The 13,917-nt window shown below is 43.2% G+C and overlaps 2 protein-coding genes across 4 annotated transcripts in view; one reads left to right on the top strand and one right to left on the bottom strand.

Moving 5' to 3' along the window:
• The window catches only part of Pi4ka (phosphatidylinositol 4-kinase alpha), a 135,744-nt gene extending 132,873 nt beyond the window's left edge, over positions 1 to 2,871 (bottom strand). For both annotated transcript variants that reach the window (XM_076862900.1, XM_076862964.1), the window contains exon 1: positions 2,673 to 2,871. In XM_076862900.1, the coding sequence (XP_076719015.1) occupies positions 2,673 to 2,816 (144 nt within the window). In that variant the 5' untranslated portion in view covers positions 2,817 to 2,871. The remainder of the gene's footprint in view (positions 1 to 2,672) is intronic.
• A 202-nt stretch (positions 2,872 to 3,073) lies between these two features.
• Snap29 (synaptosome associated protein 29) overlaps positions 3,074 to 13,917 on the top strand; it is a 32,254-nt gene continuing 21,410 nt past the window's right edge. Inside the window, exon 1 of one of the 2 annotated variants that reach the window (XR_013091920.1) lies at positions 3,074 to 3,434. Coding sequence is in view for 1 of the 2 variants with exons in the window: in XM_076862637.1 (XP_076718752.1) it covers positions 3,198 to 3,434 (237 nt within the window). In the remaining variant the exon portion in view is untranslated. The remainder of the gene's footprint in view (positions 3,435 to 13,917) is intronic. The other variant, XM_076862637.1, reaches the window with a different exon arrangement.

Raw genomic sequence — 13,917 nt, 5'->3', positions numbered from 1 at the left:
CTGGAGAAACCAATGCACAGGCTTCTTTATGTTTTCTCCATCTTATGAGGAAAACACCGACTCTGATCCTTGCTACAACAGCAAAAAAAATGCCAGATAAATCCATTAAAGACTTTAGCACCCAAAGTTTTCATTAGGTCTGGTCATATAGAAATTGTCTGCCTAGCAACTATTAAAATTCCAGATTCCCAGAAGGAAAGCAGATGTTTGAAATGTATCATATAGTGTGTACAAAGAGTCTAGGCACAATGACCCACCATCTTTATCAGTTAGGAAACGGAGGGAACAGTTCAAGTGCCAAGTGCCTAGAGTCTAGCCAAGAGCCAATCTTGCAAGCAGGCCCTTATAAAAAAGGCAGCCTCTGACCTGCTCTGTTAATTCTTCTGAAGTGACTGGTAATTATTGCCAATGAGGCTGAAGTGGTATTAGAAAGCTGCCAACCTCAGACAGAGTTAATTAATTGTAAAATATATTGTAATCTTGACAACTGAAGCAGTTATGACAAGATACAAAGACAATAACATTGAAATTACACAACCTTTTTTCCCCCAGTGTTGGCGAAGAACTGAAGCACACACTCTGTCACTGAGCTACACCCCAAATCCTCATGTTCTTATTACTAGTGAACAGGCAGAAGGCAAGCTGAACTTAGGGTGCACTTTTCAGAGTTATTGAGTGGGACAGGGTGCTATTACTCCTGAACCATTTTCTTAAAGATCATCTAATTCCCTGCAGCCTCTTTCTCCAAATCCAGCAAACAAACTTCTGACAGATTTGTTGGTCCTACTAAGAGAACATGCTGACTAGCTGGCATGAATTTGACTTAATAAAGCAGCCCTGTGGTCCATTATGAAGTTTATCTAAGTATCTGCGTTATCATTCAATTAAGTATCCATAGGCCTGCCTTTAATTCATATCCTTTTTTTGTTTTGTTTTTTTAAATATTTATTTTTTAGTTGTAGTTGGACACAATACCTTTATTTATTTATTTTTTTTAATGTGGTGCTGAGGATGGAACCCAGGGCCTCACACGTGCTAGGTGAGCGCTCTACCACTGAGCCATAATCCCAGCCCTTGTTTTGTTTTGTTTTTTAAACTCAGGAGCACTTTATCACTGAGCTACATCTCTAACCCTTTTTTACTTTTCATTTTGAGACAGGGTCTTGCTGAGTTGCTTAGACTGGCTTTGAACTTATGATCCTCTTGCAGGAGCTTCCCAAGTTGCTGGGATTACAGATGGGCACTGCTATGCCCAGCCATTCAAGTCATCTTGTTGATCTTCACAATAGTACTATCAAGTATGGTCCTGGTTTGTTTGTTTTATTTTGTTTTGTCTTACAGGAGAAAGTGAGGAACTGACCTGCCCAGGATCACAGTAAACAAGTGATATGGGATTTAAATTCAGATAGTCCTATCACCCAAACTCATGTCCTTTTCATTCTGTTATAGACACACTTTTTTTTTTTTTTTTTTTAAGAGATGAGGTCTTGTGATGTTGCCCAGTTTGGTCCCAAATTCTGGGCTCAAGCAATTCTCCTGCCTCAACCACCTGAGTAGCTGGTGCATGCCACCATGCGCAGCTTATACAGTCTTTAATTAGAAGTCAGTCTAGTTTCCTAGGACCTGTTCACCCTGCAGGTGAGTGATTAAATCAAGTCTGAGAACATACAAATCTAGGTAACACTGCCCAAGTGTCTAAAATAGCTTTTCAACTTCATCCACCCCCTATCACCAAATGCAGCAGACAGGTCTACAATCACCATTACTCCTGTCAGAAAACGTCCTCTTTTCATCTGCCAGAAAGCTGAGTGGACAAACCACCCAATCTCTTCAGGGTTAACACACTGTGCTCAGTCTCACCACAAGCTTTTAGGTAAAGAGTTGATATTTGCTGTTTACCCACTCTATGCCTAGTCCTGAGGGAGAGACTTTATACTCATATAAGGAGACAGGCTTTGACAATTTAAGTAACTTGCCCAAGAAGAGGCACAGTAAGTGACAATGCAATGACCAAATTTAGGTCTGATTCCAAAATCTGCGTTCATTCTACCACCCCAAGCACATCTTTGGCTTTCACCTTTCTCCCAAGATAAGGATTCCTCTGGCATGAGTTCCTTCTCTCCTGAATCCATCCCAAGCTCAGTTCTCTGCCACTGTCTCCAAACACAATCATTTACCTAGTCTAATGCCTCCAACCTCAGCCAATAATAATGCGCAATGGTTTTGCAGTTCAGAAAGCACTTTCAGAACAGTGCTTCATCTGCCCCCTTCCCCGGATTGGAAGTAAAATCACCCGTTTTAAGACAAAAAGATATCTCCAAGGTCACAGAATAAAAACCAGGGGAAATCGTGACCAGAGTCCCAGGTTTTAACCTCCTCACTGGTGCCCAAGGTTCAGCACCAGCACCCGCCCCAACGATGTCACAAGATAACCCCTCTCCGCTGGAAGCTCACCATCCTCCCACGCCTCCCCACCCGCGATGTCCTCACCAGTCGGATCGACCTCTCCCTTCTATTAGATCCCTCCCCTCGCGGAGCTCCTCAACTCTGCAGTCCCCTCTAGTCACAGGCGGTTCCCCGCTTGACCTCCCTCAGACCCTCGCCCCGCCTTCCTGCTTCAGCGCACCAGGCCCCTCCTCCTGTCAGCCCTCGGCCGAGACCACCTTGATTACCTTCTCCAAGGATGCTGGTCTCTGCACTGCCAAGGAACGGGCCAGCGACAGGACTGTGTTGAAGTAGAAACCCCGCGAGGCGCTGGAGCCGGAGCTGGAGCCCGAGCCGCTGCCGCTTCCCCGGGCCGCGGCAGCCGCCATCATCGCGCGCACCGCGGCGCAGGAGCCGGCTACCAGCACCCGGCCAGTGAGCACCCGGGCTCACGGCGCAGGCGCAGCCGCATCCGGCTTCCCCGCCACGTGACTTCTCTGTTGGCGACATTGGGTAGGGCGTGGCTGTGAGGGCGGTCCCATTGCTGCAGGGGGGAGAGGCACCGTAAAGTAGCCTCTGCCACGCGCTCTGGACGTGGCGTACCCCCCTCCCAAGCCGCCTGGCGCAATGGTCGGATCCGAGGCGGGGCTTCCGGCGCTTTTCAGGCGGAAGGAGCTCGCGCGACCGTCGCCGAATCGAAGGACGGGGAGTGGTGCTTGGCGGGTTCTGGCAGTGCTCCTCCTCTTTCCGGGACCGAGACGCTCTCCGGCACCATGTCTGCTTACCCCAAAAGCTACAACCCTTTCGATGACGATGCGGAAGACGAAGACTCTCGTTCGGCCCCGTGGAGAGATGCCCGCGACCTCCCCGACGTTTCCAACGCACCCGCCGACAGGCAGCAGTACCTGCGGCAGGAGGTGTTGCGCAGGGCAGAGGCCACAGCCGCCAGCACTAGCAGGTCCCTGTCCCTTATGTACGAGTCCGAGAAGATTGGGGTTGCCTCTTCCGAGGTGAGTCTGGGATAGGACTGAGCTGAACTGGTCAATCTTTACATTGTTAGACGTGATTGAGAAATATTTTGTTCATGTTCCTGAGAATTCCCGATTTGTCTATCCTAGGTTCTTGTACTTACTAACTTTACCGTTTGTAATAATATGGCAACTATGTAAAGAGACATGTATTTTGAGTTCTTGAAAGAGACCATTTACCCGGGGAATCTTCCTTAACTATAACTCCATTTAGTTGATTTTTTCCCCCTGTGTGCTTAGTTCAAAGGTAAACTCCTGAGGCATGAGAGCAAATGGGCCTTGAGTTCTTCCCTCCATTCTTGACCATTTCTCCACCTTACCAGTAAAGATTTTAAAGATCCATGTGTGTGGACACCTGCTGAGTAAGCTGAACCCTGAATTTGGTTAAGTCTAGAGCCTTACCTTTACTTCCCAAATCCTACACAGACTGCACATGGGTTGCGACAGTCTTGCTCCAGTTCATCTTTGTCAGATTTTTCCAGCCAAAGATTTCAGAAAGTAGGACTTCCAATGAGACTCATTCTCAATTTAGCTTTTTCAATATATTAATTTTCTTTTCAGCCTGATAAACAGTTTTGTTTGAACAAAGAGGAAAAAAATCAAAGAGATTCTGGTAGATCAACTTAGAATAATCTTAAGCATTTTGATGTTGCAAATATAATGGTTGAAACTAAAATATGGTCCTCATCCTTGGGTCTCTTCATAACTCTTCTCTGGCAGAGTTCATTCTCCCTGATCACTTAGGGTCTTAAGTGATCGAGGTATGAATATATTAACTTCTCTAATATTCATCTCTATCATTTTCCTAATGTTGGTTTTCCTGGGTTATTTCCTTTACCCACTTCTCCCTTTTATGGTATCCCTCATTAATCTATCTTCCTGTCTTTCATCTCACTGAGGAGGTTTTGCTTGTGGTTTTTACATCACATATGTTCCAGTCCAAATGGAAAGTCTCAATTTACATTTTGGATGATCACCAGAGGTCTTGGGGCTCTGGTTTACAGGGTGACTTGATTGGGGGTCCCAACCCCAAGGAACCCAACTAAGAACTATTTAAAGAGACATTTCTGGAAACTATGAGGACGAAAGAAAATCGGAAATTAAAACAATAAAAATTAAGTATTGTAGTGGTCTCAAGCCTGTAATCCCGGCCACTCAGGAGGCTGAGATAGAAGGGATCACATGTTCAAAGCCAGCCTCAGCAACAGTGAGGCCCTGTCTCTAAATAAAATATAAAATAGGGTGGGGATGTGGCTCAGTGGTTGAGTGTCCCTGAGTTCATTCCCTGGTACCAAAAAGAGAGAGAGAGAGAGATGTTGTGGTAGAAGATAAACTTGAATTTGGTTTTGAAGACTAAGATTTGGACAAGAAGAGTGAGGATGAAGGATGTTCCCAGGGAAGAGAGGGGGAATATGTAAATGAATTGGCTTAGAAATAAGGTTCCTGAGGCCTGGGTTGTATTTCAGTGGCAGAGCACTTGCCAAGCATGTGTGAGGCACTGGGTTTGATTCTCAGCACTGCATATAAATAAATGAAGTAAAGGTCCATTGACAATTGAAAAAAAAAAAAAAAAAAGGATTTCTGAGGAGGGGCATGATAGACAAGATATATGGAAAGAAGAAGCTGCTTAGGAATCCCTGGTGGTCAGAAGAAAAGATTTATTATCATAATTCAGGAGAAGCAAAAATACAATAGGTGTGAGTTTATAATGTAAATTATGGTGACATGTGCCATGCTACCCCAAAAGGTTCTTCTTTCTGTGCAATGGACTGTACACAGGCACTTGCACCTCTGACATAGGAGGCTTTGCCTGGGTGTTACTTGGAGAGGTGCAGTATGACTGGGCAGGTGATAGGCTTTCTCACCAGTGATTAAACATTGAATTTTTTTCAGGATTGAATCAGTTCTCAATCATTAGAGGCTGAAACACCAGCACAGTGGCACATGCCTATAATCCCAGTGATTTAGGAGGCAGAGGTGGGAGGATCATAATTCGAGTCAGCCTATGCAATTTAGCAAGACCTTTCCTCAAAATAAAAAATTTAAATGAGCTAGGAGGTGTAGTTCAGTGATAGAGCACCTCTGAATTAAATCCCAATGCCACACACACACACACACAAACAAATTATTAGAGGCCCAGCAAGTCAGAAATAATTAGCACCATCACCCTACCCCATATTGTATAAACTGTCTTTGAATCATTACTCTTTCATTCCCTTCATTGTTGGGATGGGAGTGGGTAATGTGAAATCTTTTGGTCACGCAGTGCTCCCAACAGACTCCAGTCCTGTGTACCCTGCTAACTTCCAAACTTAGATGGGTGCCTAACAAATACCCAGCACTGTGTAAAATATTAACACTTTTTTTTTTTTTTTTTTTTTTTGGTACTGGGGCTTGAACCCAGGGCCTCACACACACTATGCAAGTGCTCTATCACAGAGCTACGTCCACAGCTCATTAACGTAGATTTTTATAGAAGATTAGGAACTTATAAGTAATATGAAATTGGGAAGATCATAATTCAATCCCAGCCTGGCAGAAATGGGAAAATTACTTAGTAAAGTCACTTAACAAGGAGAATTGCACTTTCCTATTGTGAAACTTGACAAGGTTTGCTTCTCAAAAAGGCTCTGGCCATTGTCATGATGACCAAAGGACAGAGAAGTAGAGTGGGGCGTGTACCACCTAACAGAACTATTGGTAAGTGTGATTTCTTTGTCCTTTCCTAAGGTTAATTTTTGCAAAAAGATGTTCCAGTCATGTGGTTCAAAATTTAGCTTTTCTTTTCTTTCTTTTCTTTTTTTTTTTTTTTAATCTGCCATGCCTAAGGGATTGAACCTAGGGCTTCATGCATGCTAGGCAAGCACTTTACCACTAAGCTACATCCCAAGCCCTCAAAACATACAGAGGATTATGAAATTTCCTCCCATCCCCCATGCCTTAGCCTCCCTTTTCTCCTAAGTAAGATAGCTATTACCATCTGCTGATTTGGTGTCCTTATAGAAATACTCCATATATAAAGACATAGTTTTTATTCCTTTTTTTTTTTAACTTAAAGTGAAGTATTCTATACTTTCTGATACATACACAGCTTAATAGAATTGAAGATCTTGCCATAGCAATATATAATGAGTTGTTTGGGGAGTTTTGGGTTTTTCTTTTTTTGATTTATTTTGGTTTTGCTTTTTTAATGGTTATGTTATATTCTATTGAATGGATGAGTTCTGTTTATGCGGCCTATTCCCTAATGATGGACATTGTGTTGTTTTTACTTTTTGGTAAGCCTGGTTGAGTCCTGCTTGGACCTGTTTTTGTTTGTTTTCAATACTGGGGATTGTACCCAAGGGTGCCCTATCACTAAGCTACACCCTTGGCCCTTTTTATTTTTATTTTTGAGGCAGGGACTTGCTTAGTTACCCAAGTGGACCTCAAACTTGCAACACTCTTGCCTAAGCATCAGGTAGCTGGATTACATGTGTTCACATGCCCCACTTGTTCATGGTTTTTGTACGTCCTTTCACCACCCTGGCAGAGGATACCCCTCTTCGCAGGACACTGCTTTTCCTCTAGAAACCTAGCATATTCCAATGAAGATTTCTGGGGCCTAGGGTCTCAGTTCAGTAGAGTCTAGCAACAAATATTAGACCAGGGTCCAAATGGCTGACTCAGCAACCTCAGTGGAAAGTACTGGTGTTTAATAGTGTGCAATCATGATATACTCAGCCATCCTGGCCAGCACAGGCCCACTCATCTCCATGTATTTACAGCATTTGACAGTCACCAAAGCCATAATGAGCATTTGATTTAAATAGGTGAGAGAAATGAGAATACCCCTCCTAGACCAGGATCAGTAGTCATTGAGGTGACCCCCCTTAGGATGTTGTCCCCATAACTTAGAGTAGATACATTGCCACAGGATGGTACCCTTATTTTCTGGAAAACTGGTTGTAGAGCTGCCCACTCCCAGTAAGACTCTGTACTGACCAGAGCCATCCTTCTGAAGCAACAAGAAGTGATTCTGATGTAGCAGATTTCTTAGCAAAAGCTGATGGAGGGAGAAAGAGAGCTGTTAGGTGAAGTAATTTCTCAGTAGATTTCTAAGTGTCAGATATGGGAAAGGAGCAGTCTCTTACTCAACTTTCTACCTCTACCCATCTCAGCAAAATGTCCTCCCCCCCCCGCCCCCCGGAGAGCGTCAATCAGGGATGACTGACTTTAGTCTCCATCTTTTCCAGAAGTCAGACGGATACCATGTGGCCCAAGGCTTCCATCATAAATCACAGTGTTAACATAAACTCTCTTGTCTAGCTTAAGCTCTCAAGTAAATAGAGCTGCTCTTATCAGGCAGGATATTCTAAGGATAAAGGACCAGGCAAGGGCCAGATCTTTTTTTGGAATGTGGAGGGTAGGGATAGCCCAGACTTGCTAAATTAGTTCTTTACCAACAATAAACAGGGGTTTGCATTGGCTGACACAGCAACACCAGTGGAAAGGGACTGGTAGAGCGCACAGATGCAATGAGTAGCACTTGCATTACCAGCTTTGTCCTCAATGGGTTTCATTCACTTGTTTTTTGTGGTACTGGGGGATTGAACCCACATCCTTACTCATACTAGGCAAGCAAGCATTCTACCACTGAGCTAAACGCCCAGCCCCCAGTGTTTTTTCTTGCAACCAAAGGCCTGGTTTTGTGTGTTTGGCTATACTGGGGATCAAACCATGGCCTTGTATATGCCAAGCAAGTGCTCTGTCATTGAACTACATCTTCAATCCTTTTTTATTTTTTACTTTGAGATGAGGTTTCTCTAAGTTGCCCTGGCTGGCTTCAATTTTAGAATCCTCCTGCCCCAGCTTCCTGAATAATTAGGATTTATAGACATGTGCCACTGCACCCAGCCTGATTTGTGTTTCTGAATTCACTTCATTCCATGGCTGCTATAGTCAGAGACCCAGGTTTGACCATGTCCTATGTGTGCTCAGGTATGCCTGCCTGTGCATGTTACATGTATGTGATCCCTTGAGAGGGAAGAAACATAACACAGATAAATTTCAACTTTCTAGATTCAACTCACTGACTCTGGATTTACTTATCAGTTAATGCCTGAGTTTAATTGTGAGCTCAGTATAAGAACCTTAGTACTCCAGGAGTAACAACGCCCATCTGATGTTAAAAGATGCTTTGGTTGTGAATTTCGATGGTAATCTAGTGATCACTACTGCCCTTGGAAGACCTTAGCTTTATCTCCTTGGTGTTCCCTGATGGGTCCTGCCAAGAAGCCCCACCCACTCTCCTTCTGTTCTTACCACTCAGTTCCACTTCCCTTCTTAATTCCTCCAGCTGCCCCAGGCCAGCCACTGCTTCCTCCTCTGCCCCATGCTTTTGGCTCCATCCCCACACTTTGGATTCCCTAACTTCTCAACTTTGAGTCTCTCCTCCAGCCTCATTAGGGACCATCCTTTACACACACATCCCCTCTTAAACCAGGCAGGAATCCTTGTCCCAAGGCTCACCTTGTAAGAGGAGCAGTCATATGTATCTTGACTTTCTTTACAGTTTCCCCCATGAATTTAAGCTCAATGAACCAAAGACCCATCTGTCTTCTTTAGTTCACAGCACTGCAGTGTTGTCAACAAATTTAAACATCAGATTGAACTTCATCTTGCTCTTTGTTAGCATCATCAGGACAGATTTGGGATATTTAGTTCACCCCTGAATCACTAGCACCCTGAAAGGCAGAGATTAGGTGCTCAATAATATCTTTTTGCAAACCGGGCACAGTGGTGCGTGTCTATAATACCAGTAGTCAGAAGGCTGAGGTAGGAGATTCACCTAAGCTTGGGAATTAAAGACAGCCTGAGCAACATAGCAAGACTCCATCTCAAAAATAGTGCTGATAATAATAACTGCAGGCAGAAATCTCACATACCTCTTCCTAAGAATGTCTTGAAAGAATACCCTGCCAGCAAGGATCCCCTGATCACTTCAGGTCCTCAGAGTGACCTTGAACATACTGGTTTGGGCAGGTTTCACCTCACTTTTGGCAGTCTGTGCACTTGCACTTTCAAGGACGTTATCTGCCTGTCTTCTGCTTCCCCCTGCTCTCTCAGAGATCACTGTCTTTCACAAAAAGCCGCAGCCAAAGAGGAATTGAAAACCCTCTCTCTTGGGCTGGGGTTGTGGCTCAGTGGTAGAGCACTTGCCTTGCACGTGTGAGGCCCTGGGTTGGAGCCTCAGCACCACATAAAAATAAATAAATAAAATGAAGGTATTGTTTCCAACTACAACTGAAAAATAAATATTAAAAAAAGAAGAAGAAAAGAAAAAACCCTCTCTGTGTTGTTTGTTGGCATTGTACCACCAGCCCAATTAGATCCTTTCTCTGACCACTTTTTTTTTTTCAGTTTAAATTTAGAAAACTTGGGGCTGAAGGGAGTAGGGGAGGAATCAGCTGTAATGTAATCACCTGACAAGTGAGCACTTTCTGAGTTGAACCTTAACATAGATGGTATTTTTCAGACCTCACTCCCCTCACATCCACCCTGCTCTCTTTGGCATTCTGATTCTCTCAGAATCAGAAGCTGTGACATGGCCACAGTTCTGGGGGAAGATTTAAAGTATTAAGCCATGCAAGTATCCTTGGGATCTGAAGCATTTGAGGCCTGTCTTCAAAATGGCAGGGGTTCAGGGGCCTGACCAGCCCATCTTTATAGACCAACAGTGCTCCCGTGCTCTTTGCTCTCCCAAGCCCTTCTTCCTTGTTGGTTGGAACTAGGTCACAGGCATGTTGAGTTTAGTCATTTTCCCTGCCTTCTGGGGGAGGATTTTAGCAAAAGCCCCTCTACCTCTTCTGGTCTGATAACCTCCAGTAAACTCCAAGTTCCAGCACCCAGAAACTTTTGAGAGACCAAAGCAACACTCTCTCCATTGGCCCCTAGCCTCACATGCAGGACAAGCCGCCCCTACATATTTCTCTATGCTTCCATCATAATATCTACATAAGATATCTTGTTTCCTCACCAGGTCAGCAGAGAGACCTGAGAATCAGAGAGACTATGTCACTTACAAGCAGAAGAAAATGAGATCTTATTACAAATTGGGGAAGGTTTTGTCACCTACTTTTTTTTTTTTTTTTTTTTGGTACTCAGAATTGAACCAAGGTGTGTTTAACCACTGAGCCACATCCCAGTTCTTTTTATTTTTTATTTTAAGACAAGGTCTTACTCAGTTGCTTAGGGCCTTGCTAAATTGCTGAGCAGTTTAGCTTTGAACTTGAAATCCTCCTGCCTCAGCCTCCCAAGTTGCTGAGATTACAGTTGTGTGCCACTGCACGCAGCTATCAACTACTTCTTACCCTTGCAACTCTCTAAAAGGAGATGGGGAGTCTGAGGCAGGAAGGTGAGTGAGATATGCCACAATTGGAAGAGGTCACTGTAAAGAAACCAGGAACTTCCTTTCCAGTATGACAGCAGAGCGTTGCCCACCCTTTAACTGCCAACTCTGAGCATCTTAGCAGCTTCAAATTATCTGTTCTCTGCAACCTACAAAATAAGTGGCTATTGAACTATTCGAAATATATCATCTCACGGGCTAGAATGCAGTGCAGTAGTAGAGCACTTGTCTAGCATGCACAAGGCCCTGGATTGAATATATATACACAAACATAATAGATAAATAAAGATATAAATTAAGGGGCTGGGGATGTGGCTCAAGTGGTAGCGCACTCGCCTGGCATGCGTGCGGCCCGGGTTCGGTCCTCAGCACCACATATAAAAAAAGATGTTGTGTCCACCGAAAACTAAAAAATAAATATTAAAAATTTTTTAAAAAGACAATTTAAAAACTCAATATTGGGGTGGGGCTGAAGCTCAGTGGTAGAACGCCTGCCTCATATGTTTGAGGCACAGAAACAAATAAATAAAGATATTGTGTCCATCTACAACTAAAAACAATTTTTTTTAAACTGAATATTAATGCATGGGCTGGGCATGGTGGCACATGCCTTGTAATCACAGTGGTTTGGGAGACTGAGGCAGAAGGATCGTAAAGTTCAAATCCAGCCTCAGCAACTTAGTGAGGCCCTAAGCAACTTCAGCAACTTAGTGAGACCCATGTCTCAAAATTTAAAAATTGGCAGGGGTGGGAGGAGTTGGAGATGCTCAGTGGTTAAGCAGCCTTGGGTTCAAAACCTGATACCAAAAAAAAATAAAGAATGCTAGAGAACATTTTTGTTTGTTTTTTGTTTTATTAAGGATTGAACCCAGGGTTGCTCTGCCACTAAGCTAACATCCCCAGCCCTTTTTATTTTTACAGGATCTCGCTGGCCTTGAGCTTGCTATCCTCCTGTTTTCAACCTTCTGAGTGGCTGGGATTGCAGGCATGTTCTACTGTACCCACCTAGAGAATATAATTTTAATTCTAATTTATAGCTTAGTCATGCCTTGTTGCAGAACAGACATCCTTAGTTTGGTTATGAAAATGATAACTTGAGGTATTTGAAGAAATTCCAGACAAATTAGCAGCTCATTTTTTTCCCTTCTAAAAATTAGCCCTTGTAAGATTTGCTTGGCATACTAAAGGAAGTAGTCCAAAAATCATTTTTGTTCTTTCTTAAAAATGGATGATTAGGGGCTGGGGTTGTGTTGTGGCTCAGTGGTAGAGTGCTCACCTAGCATGCTTGAGGCACTGAGTTCAATCCTCAGCACCACATAAATGTAAAATAAAGATATTGTGTCCACTTCAAACTAAAAAATAAATATTTTTAAAAATGCATGATTATTGATTCAGAAATATTTCTTGAGCTGGTAAAAATAAATTAATAAATAAACATTCAAAACTTTAAAGTTTAACCCAGCACAGTGGTACACACAGTGGTCCCAGCTACTCAGGAGGCTGAGGTAAGAGGTTCACTTGAATCCATTTTCTTTTTCCTTGTTACTGGCAATCAAACCTGAAGCCTAAAGCATGCTAGACAAGCACCCTGTCACCAGGTATGTCCCCAACCCTTACACATTGTAGTTTTAAATTCTACTAAATAAAAACTCATACTAGATATTGGGTTTCTAAATGTGCAAAAGGCTTTCAACTGATACCTTTATATCTACAGTCAGCTTCCAAAAATTTTATCTAGTCATCTTTCAGTATCTGCAGAGAATTGGTTCTAAGATTACACAAGCATGCACACACATAAAAATACCAAGTTCCTTGATTTCCCAAATCCCTTCAAAATGGCATAGCCAGGGCTGGGGTTGTGGCTCAGTGGTAGAGCACTTGCCTAACATGTGTGAGGCACTGGGTTCGATCCTCAGCACACATAAAAATAAATAAATAAAACAAAGGTATTTTTTTTTATGGTATAACCAAATGCTGTGGCCCATGCCTATAATCCAAGCAACTCAGGAGGCTGAGGCAGGAGGATCACAAGTTGTGAGTCCAGCCTCAGCAATTTAGCAAGGCCCTAAACGACTTAGCAAGACCCTGTCTGCAAAAATATAAAGGGCTGGAGGTGCGGTTCAAAGTAAAAATAAGCCAGGCTCAGCAGCACACAGTGGTGATCCCAGCACATTGGGAGGCTGAAGCTAGAGGATTCAAAGTTTGAGGCCAGCCTCAGCAGCTTAGTGAGACCCTATCTCAAAGAGGGCTAGGGGCTGGGGCTGTAACTCAGCAATAGAGTGCTTGCCTGCATGTGTAAGGCACTGGGTTTGATCCTCAGCACCACATAAAAATAAATAAATATATTTTTTTAAAAAAGAGGGCTGTGTGTGTGTGTGTGTGTTTTAAGGTACCAGGAACACTAAACCATTAAGCCATATCCCTGGCCCTTTTTATTTTGAGACATTGCTTAGAGCCTCACTAAATTGCTAAGGCTGGTCTCAAACTTGCAATCCTCCTGTCTCTGCCTCCCAAACCACTGAGATTATAGGAGTATAGCTCCACACCTGGTTTCCTATATATTTTAAGTCATCTTTAGATTACTTACTAATGTAAATACTGTGTTCATAGTTCTTATGCTGTTTTATTTAGGAAATAATGACAAGTAGAGGATGTTTGCACATACTGTAATCCCAGCTACTTAGAAAACTGAAGCAGGAGGATCTCAAGTTTGAGGCCAGCCTCACCATCTTAGAGACCCTATCTCAAAATAAAGAGTTGAAAGGGCTGGGGAGCTGGGCACGGTGGTACAGGCCTGTAATCCCTATGATTTGGGAGACTAAAGCAGGAGGATCACAAGTTCAAAACCAGCCTCAGCAATTTAGCAAGACTTGTCTCAAAATAAAAAGGGCTAAGGATGTAGATCAGTGGTAGAGTACCTATAAGTTCAATCCCGATATCAAAGGGGGGAAAATGGAAATAATGACAAGAAGAAAATTTAGATAAACGTTCAGTTACAGACATTTATCCAAATATTTTCATGGTTGATTTAATCCTCACAATTACATATTTTCAGCTCTGTCATTCACATTTCAA

Source organism: Callospermophilus lateralis, chromosome 1, assembly GCF_048772815.1.
Source record: "Callospermophilus lateralis isolate mCalLat2 chromosome 1, mCalLat2.hap1, whole genome shotgun sequence".
NCBI lineage: Eukaryota > Metazoa > Chordata > Mammalia > Rodentia > Sciuridae > Callospermophilus > Callospermophilus lateralis.
This window is presented reverse-complemented; position numbering and strand designations above follow the sequence as displayed.